This window comes from Zingiber officinale, chromosome 9B, assembly GCF_018446385.1.
Source record: "Zingiber officinale cultivar Zhangliang chromosome 9B, Zo_v1.1, whole genome shotgun sequence".
In the NCBI taxonomy this organism is placed as follows: Eukaryota; Viridiplantae; Streptophyta; class Magnoliopsida; order Zingiberales; family Zingiberaceae; genus Zingiber; species Zingiber officinale.
The window spans coordinates 81,539,418-81,551,679 of record NC_056003.1 but is presented as its reverse complement, the minus strand read 5'-3'; the positions used below and the strand labels follow the sequence as shown (position 1 = coordinate 81,551,679).

The 12,262-nt window shown below is 36.5% G+C and overlaps 2 protein-coding genes across 2 annotated transcripts; both read left to right on the top strand.

The window, feature by feature from the left end:
* Window positions 1-5,547: 5,547 nt before the first annotated feature.
* Window positions 5,548-8,497, top strand: LOC122024599. Its single transcript, XM_042583256.1, has 2 exons — window positions 5,548-5,945; window positions 6,545-8,497. The coding sequence occupies exons 1-2, from the start codon at window positions 5,837-5,839 to the stop codon at window positions 8,128-8,130; spliced, it is 1,695 nt and encodes a 564-aa protein (XP_042439190.1). The 5' UTR covers window positions 5,548-5,836; the 3' UTR covers window positions 8,131-8,497.
* A 451-nt stretch (window positions 8,498-8,948) lies between these two features.
* LOC122022411 lies at window positions 8,949-11,419 on the top strand. Its single transcript, XM_042580401.1, has 3 exons — window positions 8,949-9,469; window positions 9,564-10,914; window positions 10,995-11,419. Exons 2-3 carry the CDS (start codon window positions 9,781-9,783, stop codon window positions 11,148-11,150), a joined length of 1,290 nt encoding a protein of 429 aa, XP_042436335.1. The 5' UTR covers window positions 8,949-9,469; window positions 9,564-9,780; the 3' UTR covers window positions 11,151-11,419.
* Window positions 11,420-12,262: the final 843 nt, after the last annotated feature.

Sequence of the window (12,262 nt, the reverse complement as noted above, 5' to 3'; positions counted from 1 at the left end):
AAAAAAAAAAGAAAACAAAAAGAATGGTCACACTCCCATAGCTACAAACTGTACCATATCATAAACGATCCTTATTATAATCATCTAGACTCCCATAGTTTATACTATGCCTACTCCATAGTTGAGCTCCTTAGAGTTATCCATGGCATTATAAGTGTTGGATAAAGACCGATTAGAGAGGTGAATAACCTGTAATAAAAATTAGAATCTTCTCTTGTTTCTAGCTTACCAATAATACACAAATTAAATGTAACAAAATAAATGCATAAAATAAAGTAGAGGACTCAAAATTTTTACTTAGTTACAACTTGGGTGTTTGTTAATCTAAGACGATAGAAAGCTCACTAACAAACTCTTTTTTCTACAATGTCGGAAGTAGAAAAGCCTCTTATAATAGTTGGAATCTCAAAGAAAAGACTACTGAATTAAAAGAACATGTGTATTTGAACTCCTACCTCTAGGGCACTATTTATAGTATACTGGTCGAAATGATCGTTTTGCTGACGTGGCAATTCGGGACACCTCCATTGATCTAGGGTGCCTCCAACAGGATAAAGTTTGTCAACGTTCGGCTGATTATGTTGAATGGAGGTGCCTCGGTTCATCGGACATGCCTTAGATTTAATGGAGGCCCCTCAGTTCGGCTGCCATGGATTCCGTTGCTTATCTCCGTGGCAACGACTCTAATTTCATTTGAGATGCCTTGGATTGATCTGAGGTGCCTCGGCTACTGTTCATCTGAGGTGCCTCCAATCTCATATAAGATGTCTCGAGTACTGTTCATAATGGTCAATCTCAGCATTAACCATTCTTCATTTCGTTCGCTTGGGTAATGCTCTAGTTGTCTGGAGTTAAGTTCACCTGAACTCAACTCCGACCTTCTCCTTGAGCAAACTTCCTCCTGGCTTCTCGTCCATAGGATGCAGCGAGTGCATCCTTCTCACTCCACTAGTGTACTCTTCCACAGCTTCTCATCTCTCGAATGCACCGAACTTGTTGACTCCCTTCTCATGTCATCCTTCTCGCTCGCTGTGTCTTTCACTTGACTTCTTGTATTTTTAAGTCACTGCACACTTAGACACAGGCATCAAACACATAGGGCATAACTTAACTCGATTGATCACATCAAAATAAACTCGGGGTACTTACAATCTCCTCCTTTTTGATGTGCATCAACCCAAGTTAGGATTAGGGTAATCAAACAATAAATGATTTATGTTTAAAATAATTAAAATTATGAATATTGCAATTAAATTCTCCTCCTAAACTTTATACCCATTATTTTTCCCCATTTGATTGCATAAAAAACATGGATAATTAAAATGGAAAAAATAGAGAAAAAAAAATGAAAATTATTGTAGGAGATGTACATTTCATATGAAAGTATGTAAACAAATTTAAACAATTATTATGCATATATAATAATTTCTAGGAATTATACTTCAAATTCTCCAAAATAAATTTAAAAATGATTTTTAATAGTTAAAAAATTATGAAATTTTTTTGTCAAAGTTTAAACATGATGAATCTGACCATAGAAAAAATTACCCAAGAAAACTATTTTTCTTTTAGTGACAAAATACTTTTCTTTATAGAAATAAGTATTTTATAAAATAAATACTTAAAAATAAATTTTGATTTCAAACAATCTTGCTAATTTTAATGAACAGTTGTAATCTAAAGGTTATTCAAAAATCAATCTCTAAAAATTTTCAATTTTAAAAATTTGATTTTTTTTAAAAATTATAAAAAATTATTTAACAATTAAAAAATTCTAATGTTTTTTAATAGATAACATATTTATTTATCACATAAAACTTTAGAGTGAAATAAAATCTTATAGAATATCTACAAAAAAAAATCATTTTTCAAAAATTCAAGCAAATTAAATTGTAGCATTCAAATAACGACACTTTAATAGGTTAAATATGACTTTAGTATTCAATACAGATTTCTAACTACTGGATTTATTAAGAATTGTCTTATAATATTATTTCTTGAAATCTTTATAATTTGACCCCTATGGTTTTTCAAATATCAATTTAGTCCTCCATAATACCTAAAATTACTTTCTAGGGTATATGAATTCAAAAATACAAAATCTTTTTTCTAACTTGAATTTTTCCATTTGTTCTTTTAATTTTTTATTTTTAGTTTGAATTTTATCAAATTTTTCTAATAGACATGCATTTGCTAAGTTAATTCTTAGATTAATGTTATCCTTTTTAAATTTTACATAATTGGTTCTAAGTTTGTATAATGATCTAGACAACAGTTTAATACCTTCATATAATTGGTCAAAAGGTAGAAGATACCTTACTTACCATGTCAGACTCATAATTTGATGCTCCCCCTTTATCACTTCTTTTCTCTGAATTGACTCCCCCTTCATCGATGTTCTTCTCTTAGTAGTCAGCAGTTAGTGCTAGTCCATTGTATTCTTTGTTCTCGGACTCTTTAGATGACGAGTCGCTCCAAGTTTCTTTGAGGTTTCTTTATTGACCTTCTTGCTCCTTTGCTATTTTCTTTTTCTTTATCCTTCAATATGAGGCAGTTGTTCTTGACGTGCTCTTCTTCATTGCAATTATAGCATCTCACTTTCCTTCTTTCTTGTAGAAACTTTTTGGCTTGCGTCTTATTAAACTTATTAGTTTTAAAAAACTTATTGAACTTTCTTACCATGTATGCTTCTTCATCTTCGTCAAGTGATGACTTTGAATTCGGTTCGTTCTTCTTAATTTTGAGTGCTAAGTTCTAAGTCAACTTCTCCTCTTTACTTAGACTTGCACATTTTGATTCATGTAATTCAAAGGTAGAAAATAATTCTTCTAAATTACTTACCTCGAGATCCTTGGAGATGTAGTAGGAATCTACTATTGATGTTCAATACACGATTCTTGGAAATGCATTTAATGCATATCAGAGGGAATCCTGATTTGACTTCATTTCTTTGAGGTTAGTGAATTCAATTATCAACTCCATAAGCTTTGCATGCAGTTGAGCTACTTTTCTCCCTTTTCTATCCAGAAGTTGGTTTGTTAATTTCAGAGCATGTCCCATCTTGTTAGTTTGGCCTCCGAGGTGCCTTCATAAAGTTCTAGGAATTTCTCCCAGAGTTCTTTGGCAGAGTCATAGGTATCGATCCGGTTGACTTCTTGGTATGCTCAATAGGTGAAACTTTGCATTACCGTTGGCTATAAAGTCAGTCTACTACTTTTTGTTCCAAAGATGCTCCTCTATTTCTTTACTATCCTTGTTCCTGGGTACTTCAAAACCAAGTTTTATACAAATCATAATATCAAAATCGCTTTTATAGAATACATCCATTTTCTTTTTCCATATTGTGAATTCATTCCCGAACTGCGGTGGATAGATGCTAGATCCAACCATTCTTCTTATTACTTTAATGGGCGGTTAGTCCTTCTAAAGCAGTTAGGTTCTAATACCACTTGTTGAATCAAGTGGATCGGCTAGAGGGGGTGAATAACATATAATAAAAATTACAACATTCTCTTGTTTCTAGCTTAGGAAGGATACACAAATTAAATGTAATAAAATAAATATATAAAATAAAGTAGGAGACTCAGAATTTTTACTTGATTACAACCTGGGTGATTATTAATTCAAGACTGTGGAAAACTTACTAACAAACTCCTAGTTCAACAATGTCGGAGGTGGAGAAGCTCTTTACAATAGTTGGAAGCGCAAAGAAAAGATTACAAAATTGAAAGAACAAGTGTATTTGAACTCCTAGCTCTATGACATTATTTATAGTGCACTGGTTGAAATGACTGTTTTGTTGACATGACAATTCGGGCCGCCTCCATTGATCTAAGACGCCCCCCAATAGGATGAAGCTTGCCTATGTTCGGTTGATTTAGCTAAATAAAGATGCCTCGGTTCATCCGAGGTACCTTAGTTCTAATCGAGGTGTCTTAGTTCGACTGACGTGGACTCCATTGCTTATCTTCGCAACAACGACTCAAATCTCATTCAAGGTGTCTGGGATTTATCTGAGACGTCTCAGCTACTGTTCATCTGAAGAGCCTCTAGTCTCATCTAAGGTGTCTCGAGTAATATTCATTTGAATAGTCAATCTTAGCATTGATTATTCTTCATTCTGCTCGCTTGGGTGATGCTTCGATTGTCCGGAGTTAAGTTCACCCGAATACAAACTCCGACCTTCTCTTCAAGTAAACTTCCTCTGAGCTTCTTGTCCATCAGATGCACCACATATATCCTTTTTGCTTCACCGGTGTACTCTTCTACAGCTCATCATCCTCGAATGCACCGAATCTGTCAATTCCCTTCCTGTGCTATCATTCTCACTCGCTGCGTTTTTCGCTCGACTTCTTATATTCCTAAATCCCTGCATGCTCCAATATAAGGTATCACATATATAAGATATAATTTAACTCAGTTGATAATATCAAAATAAATTCGAGATACTTAGAATAAATGTTTAAGAGTCTTATATTGTTACACGAGAAGAGGGAAATTTTTAACTTTAAGTCTTACTTGGGTGAAAATATGAAAAGAAGTAATACAAAACAGGTAAAGAAATTTTTATAATTTTTTCACTTTGTTTTTCTTTCTGCCTAAATGATAATGGACCCTGAATATCAATTTAGGGATAAAACTCAATCCAATTTCCATCACTAGAAGCGACATTTAGGTGTTAAGGTCGATAATAATTATCAAAATTAATTAAAAATTTGAACTAGTGCTTAATAGAGGTTATGATTAATTAATGTTAAATTGATAAATTCAGTTAACTTTATTAATTAATCCTGAAATGATCGATATAATTAATTAAAGTTAAAGAAACAAGAGAAAGGTCGATGACTAATTAAATCACCTATTTACAATATCGAATCACCCAAAAAAACCTTAATATTTGTCTCCGGGATACTAGTAAAATGGTTAAATTATCCAATAAATAATTAATGAATTTAAGATTAGAACCTCAGTTAGTGCCCACTACAAACAAAAGAAATAGGGAAAATCTAAACGAAATATTTGTTTTTTTTATCCATCAACCAGTGCTCTGACAAAGACAACCGCAAACTTAAAGTGGCGAAATAGTGATTAGTGTTTTCTTAACCCTATAAAAAATAATTAATGGACTTTAATTATCCTCAACTAACAAATGGATAATATTAACCATGTCACCTACTCACTAATTAGGTCCTTGTCACCTGTAGATTTAAATTAATCGATGAGAAAGTGAGATATCTAAAATAATTTTAATTTAAATTATATATTTAAAAATAATAATTTTAACCTCTCGAGTCTCGATTTGGAGCGGTGAGACCCTTAAATTTAATCGGTCGGTTCTGTCTGATTTTAAAAATATTGATTTAGAGGAATGTGAGAAAAGTGGTGAGCGTCAGGGTCAACTCTCGCTTCTTCTTCTTCCAATCGTAATGCCTTTTCTCTTTCCGTGGACTCCAAATGTGATGCTCCGCGGAACATCATATCATAAACCGTTCCGTTTCGCTGCCCGCGTCTCTGACGGTTCATATATTCGGGAATACGTTTATTTACGATGATCCGCCGGTGAAGTGTTTCGTTTCCACCGTAGATTTCGACGTCGGCGAGTTATTTCGCGGAAAGGGAAAGCGAACAGCGATTCGCGCCTTGGCATCGTGGTCGAGCCTCAGCCATAGCCCTGATTCGGCATCGTTGAAGGAGCATTCGCCTTTGATGCTTCAATCAGCAAGGATGGGTTGGTGATTGATCGAGAGAAGGCAAGGCCATTGGGGGCGCTGACAGGAGGCAGAGATCGATCGTTTTGGTGGCGCAGGGGATGTATTGTAGCCCGTGATTTCCGACGATGGAGAGGTGGAAATGGTTTTGCTGGAGCCGAGGAATGGCTCCCCGTGCCAATAGTTTCGAGCCGGAACCCTACTCCCTCCCTTGCCCGATGCCTGATTGGCCACAAGGTGAGTTTTTTTTTCCCCGTCATCTTTGAGATTGTGCTTAAACCTAATGCGCCGATTTCATTAATCTTACTTTTGTGGTTCCTTCTTGATTTATGCGATATTTGATGTGCCCTTGAACACATCCAAACGAATGCTGTCTTTTTGGGGCTTGATCTTACGATCGATACGAGGATTTTTGGATAAATGGATCCAGTTTTGCTCCTTCAATCTGGTCAAGGACGCTCTTTTTGCACGCCCCTTGGCAAATTTTGCACTGCTTCCTTTGGTTGCACTTTGCAACAACAATGATTTCCCTTTTTTTTCCCCAACAAATGCGTTCGCTTTCTATAGTATTTATTTCCTTGCTTTATTTTCCTGAGGAATTACCTTACTTCTCTCAGCTTCGATTGGTAGCTATAGTTTTTTTAACTGTAAACATCATCATCATCTTCTTCTTCTTCAACATCATTGTAAAGCTTTGTTCTTTCATCCATGAAACTAACCTTCCTAAATGCATAGGATGCAGAAGTGAGTCTGTTTTATCTTGCTTGGACTTTGTGCACGCTAGTTTTTTTTGTAGTTTTACTTAAAATTTTGTGCTCTAATGCGTAGTTTTTTAGGTGGAGAGTTTGCTAAAGGAACAATATGCATTGGGGAACTTGAAGTTGTGCAAATTACTCGGTTTGAGCGCATCTGGGGTTGTCTTTCCTCGAAAGAAAAGGGTAATGGAGCAATATTCTACAAGCCCTCATCTATACCAGAAGGATTTTTCAGCCTTGGTCATTTTTGCCATCGTTGTGATCAACCTCTGCACGGTTTTGTTCTTGTTGTGAGAGAAAATGCAGCAACTAAGCACTCAACTGGCCTACCAGCTCTCGTGGAACCAGTAGACTATGCAATCATCTGGAGTTCAAACGACTTTAGCGATGACTACGATCGCGGTTGCAGTTACTTCTGGCTTCCAATACCACCCGAGGGGTATCGAGCATTGGGCATCTTTGTCACTAGTGGACCCGACAAGCCCTCCATTGAAGAAGTTAGATGTGTTCGAGTCGATCTTACTGATTCAAGTGAAGCTCATGAATTAATGATCGATTTGGAAGCAATTTTCCCACATCTCCCTTGCCAAGTTTGGAAGATGAGACCTTCTTCTCGGGGCTTGTGGGGGACAGGTGTTTCGGTAGGGACATTCTGTTGCAACACTGACTTAAGCTCTCGAGACAAATTGAGTGTTCATTGTTTGAAGAACTTGGATTCTTCTCTAAATGGGATGCCGAATTTAGAACAGATTCATGCTCTCATTCAGCATTATGGCCCAACCCTTATGTTTCATCCGAAAGAAGTTTATTTACCTTCTTCAGTTTCGTGGTTTTTTGAGAATGGTGCTACTCTTCATAAAAAGGGTGCCAAAGCAGGAGAGATCATAGATGTAAAAGGCTCAAACCTTCCATTAGGTGGCCAAAATGATGGTGAGTACTGGATAGATCTCCCCGACGACGACGACAATAAAGACAGTTTCATCAAGAAAGGAAACATAGAAACTGCTGAGCTTTATGTTCATGTGAAACCAGCCATGGGAGGCACTTTCACTGATATCTCAATGTGGATATTCTGCCCATTCAACGGCCCTGCTACAATCAAAGTCGGAGCAGCAAACTTTTCGCTGAGCAAAGTCGGGCAGCATGTTGGAGATTGGGAGCATTACACTCTGCGCATAAGCAACTTCAATGGTGAACTTTGGAGTATATATTTCTCTCAGCATAGTGGAGGAGAATGGGTTGATGCACCTGGCTTGGAGTTCATTGGAGGCAATAAGGCAGTAGTTTACTCCTCAAAGAGTGGCCATGCGAGCTTCCCTCACCAAGGAAACTACCTCCAGGGCTCTGAAAAGCTCGGAATTGGCATTCGAAATGATGCGGCTCGCAGCAAGTTTTTTGTAGACTCCAGCACTAGGTATCAGATTGTTGCAGCAGAGTATCTTGGGGATGTGGAAGAACCATTCTGGTTGCAGTACATGCGAGGATGGGGACCAAGTATAAAGTACAATTCAAGGTCAGAAATCGATAGAATTCTGAGCTTTCTACCATTCAGTATCAGGAATGCAGTGAAGAATATATTCAACAGTCTTCCTATGGAGCTATATGGAGAGGAAGGACCCACTGGACCCAAGGAAAAGAACAATTGGGTAGGCGATGAAAGATGGTGAAGAACTGAACGATGATCTTTTCCTTCAGGAACAAGAACACATCTAGGCTTCAGAAATGTCATTCTCTGTATGGAATCAGGTTAATTAACTACCACAGTGATCACAGTTTCCATTGAGCATTGCACTGCGAAATTGTATAATGATTTGTGATCAGTGCAACGGTGGCTCGAGCAAATCAGGATCTTAAGCTCAAGATTTTGTCATGCAGAGATTTTTCTTTTTTATTTTTTCCTTCTTTCTCCCATGCTGGTTATGTTTTTGCTTTTGGAAATCATTCATGTAGATAAATGATCGAAGCAGTCGACATTGCAGTTTGTTGTGTATTATGAAAACTTGATCTAATTGTAATATGCAATGAGTTTGAGAAGGTTATAGTTTCTTTTTTCTTTTAAAATTTAATATTTTAGTGAGAATTAGAGTGAGATCGTATATTTTTTTTCTATGTTATCATCAATCAATCACCAAACATGCACCTTAATTAGCGCTGTTGAAAGCCTTGAAATTAAATAATTTAATCCTTCAGAGAGTAGAATATTCACTACACAACAATCTACCAATCCAGCCATTCCATCCTGTGTGTCTTCCAATTTTCTGGCACTGCTCATCAGTTGACTTTCCCACCTAAAATTAAAAATTAACAAAAAAAAAGTAACGAAAATCTTGAAAGAATAAAAAAAAGCCAAGGAAACAGAGTCGAAGCCACTTCTGAGTTTGCTTTCCATTGCTTTATCCTTCATCATGCACCACTTACCTTCATAAAAAAGTAGAGAAACTGGCAATTGAGCCCGAACTTTCTGTTCTCTCAAGAAAAAAAAAACAATTTTTATGTTACAATGCGAGTAAAAATTCAATTTTGGTGTACTTTTTAAAGGAAAGATCGCATTTTGCCGTTCGATCCCATTGTCGTCTCAGCAGGTGGACTTCCCATTGCTTCCTTCCTTCGCTAGTTCTTTTCACCTTCTCACCAGCCGCTGATGCTTTCATTAATGGCGGATCGGGCGGTTACACTTGTCGACGTCATTTGATTGCCGTTTTTGTCTCTTGCTCAACCCTCAGCGAACTGTTCGGTTCCTGTTCAATGCTCGAAGCAGAAACTGATGCAGAGAAGTTGAAACAGATACACTCATCTCATCTCCCTTTACAATTCTAATTCTGTTTCCCAATTCTCTTCTTTGTGTGTTTCTGTTTCCAATTCCTATCCTTCGAATTCTTCATTCTCTTCTCACCCAAAAAAAAATCCTTTTCCTTTTCTTCTTGTTGATACTCCGACTCTGGCTCTATGAATAGTTAAGTTTCAGCATGTTGATGAAGAAAGATGATCTCACGACCAGTATCTCAGGTTTTTGCAAGAGTTCTTTTAAATTTTTCTCTTAATTTCTCACGCTTTGACTTTGTTTTGAATTCTGCGTTTTTTTCCTTTATTATCATTGCAGCATCACAGCCATGGAGCTTTATGTGTTTGTTCTTGGGAAAGGTTACTTCCATAATTCATGCAGTTCTGAGATCATTATAGGAAGCAATTCAGAATCTAGGAAAGATAGCTATTCAGATATTAGTTAATCGGAAATTAAATACGAGTCGAAAAGATTATCGACAGTACCTTTGCTTTTGCATCCCAAACCACCAAAGTGTAGTAGAAGATTAAGGCAGATGCAAAGAACATTCCTTTCCAGCCATGAATTGAGCTTCCATGAGTGCATGTTCAGTATCAACAACCACCAAGTTTGGAGGATAATTCCAAGCATGAACAATGGGGATGAGTTTTTAGTTGAGTGTTCACCGGTTGTTAGATTGGGAAATGTAGTAAAGAGGCCTTCTTCAATCATGCATAATTCAATAGAAGAGATGGTGAAGAGAATTAGTCTTAAGGAAGCCTCATTGTTTAGATTAACAAGTATCAAAGAAAAGAGAATGATCAAGATCGACAAGGTTTTAGATTCCAAAAACTCGATGACAGCACTTATTCACTGTGTTTGGGAGAGTGATCTTCCCTATTTCGAGTTTGTTTCGGATGATCTTAGAGGTGAAGCTTTTGTGGCAAGTCCTGTTGAAGTTGAAACCGCAGCAAACAAGTCCTTGGATTATGTTTATATCTTCCAATTGCCGAAAACAAGTGGAAATTTATCGAACAAAAGTGTAAACTTTAGTGATGCTACACATGTTGTTGGGAAGATGACAGTGTCAAGTTCTCTAATTGTGAGCTTGGACAGATCCAAGTTCATGGAAACTGAGTTTGTTTTGTTTGACACAAAAGGAGAACGATCGAAAGAAAAAGATACACCTTCATTCCAATCCAAAAATCTCACTGAGATACTGCCACCAAGAAGTTCACTGAAGCACAATCCTAAACACAAGTTTGGAGAATCCAATTCTGATCAGTTTGAGTTCCTACCGCAAACAATCAACGAATTGGAGCCCCTTACGAATGGCCTTTTATCGAATTTTGAGTCAGCCGCAATACTTCTCCGAGATTACGGATACAAAAGCTCAAAAGTTGAACCTTATGGTGGTTGGGGCCTCAAGTTCCTTGAGCAAGCATCATCAGTACAAAGTCACAAAGAAAGACACAAGGAGTTGAATGTTCTACTTCCCGCGGGACTACACGGCGGACCGGTTATTAAACACAGTGGTCCGTTGAGTCTCATCGATCGATGGAAGTCCGGTAGACACTGTGACTGCGGTGGTTGGGATGTTGGGTGCCCTTTGACAGTGCTGAAAAATGACTCGGTCTGTTCAAAAGCTGATATGGAAGAGGACTCCAAGCCATTTGAACTTTTCATAGAGGTACATATAAACTTTTTTTGTTTTGCATGATTGATGTGGATCATATATAATGATTAAATGTTCATGTAATTAATTTTCAGAATGGAAAGAAGAGTGATCCAACTCTCAAACTGTTGAACATGAGCAAAGGGATTTATGTTGTGAACTTTGTGCCAACTCTATCAGCTCTCCAGGCTTTTGCCATAGCAGTTGCTTTCATCCATTCTCAAACACCAGATTTGTGTCCAAAGCTGTAAACTGAACGAGTACGGTTGGACGATATTGCTACTTTTTTTGCACATCACCGACTGACGCAGTGTCGGCGGGCAATAGGTTTGAATCGCAAACCGTTTGATGTATGCCAAGTAACTTTGTTGGAATAGTTTGATGGTGATTAGATCATTTTGGATTGTTTAGATTAGAAACTTTTGACAACTTGAAGCTTGAGTCACAGACTTTTTTGTAGCATTACTCAAACTTAGTTCAATCCAACAATCCAATTTCATGTACATAAAAAGAGTTTCATTCAAAGGCAATCAATCTTATTCCATTAAATGTAAGGTAAAACTCAAACCAATTTGATCAAATTAAAATAAAATACTTCATTGAATTATACTCAATTAATCATATTTGATTTGTGTTCCTTTAGGATCCGATTACTTTGATAGATCAAAGATAAAAAAGAAAAGAACAAAAAGTATTAGAAAAAAATGATAGAAATTGAAAGCTTCCTTTCCCCTTTCCTTTCCTTTCTTTTCCTTTCCTTTCTCATCTCTTAGATCTTCTAGCTAAGTAATTGGCCAACTCAGAATCAGTATCTCAATCTGCTTTTTTAATTTCTTATAAAATTAATAAATTAAAGGGGAAAAGATCTTCTTTTCTAGAGAAAAAAGGGGCAAAACCTCAAAGAATATTTCATAGATTAAAATTGCAAAATCATGGCAAATCAATTGAGAAGTGACACATGTTTTCCTCCACATGCATCACGAATTTTCCAAAAAAAAAAAATTACTAGAATAAAAATAAAATGGAGAACCAAAGGAATCCACTTGATGCACAGTGCTTTAAAGAGTAAGTGCTTTAAAGTGCTTACTCTTCTCCTGTCTCAAATCAAGTAAAATTTTCATTTCACTTCAGAATTTAGTTTATTTTAAAAAAAAAAACCAATATATTTAATCGCATACCATTTCACTCCTTAATTATTATCTCTGTTAATTCATTACCTTTTCGTTGTGAAGGATATTTTAGAAACAAGGAGTAAATTCTGGGTCGAAATGATTATTTTTTAGAAAGTAATGGTCCACTGAGAAAGAGCAGAGCAAGGTCGTGTGGAAACGGAATTTCCCAACTAAAAAATAACAACTGTTCT

Bases quoted from the DNA above. Each gene is read 5' to 3' on its own strand.
- LOC122024599 (XM_042583256.1), top strand. From the start codon at position 5,837: ATGGAGAGGTGGAAATGGTTTTGCTGGAGCCGAGGAATGGCTCCCCGT. The intron at 5,946-6,544 runs GTGAGTTTTTTT...GTAGTTTTTTAG, and splicing joins GATGCCTGATTGGCCACAAG to GTGGAGAGTTTGCTAAAGGA.
- LOC122022411 (XM_042580401.1), top strand. From the start codon at position 9,781: ATGCAAAGAACATTCCTTTCCAGCCATGAATTGAGCTTCCATGAGTGC. The intron at 10,915-10,994 runs GTACATATAAAC...ATTAATTTTCAG, and splicing joins CATTTGAACTTTTCATAGAG to AATGGAAAGAAGAGTGATCC.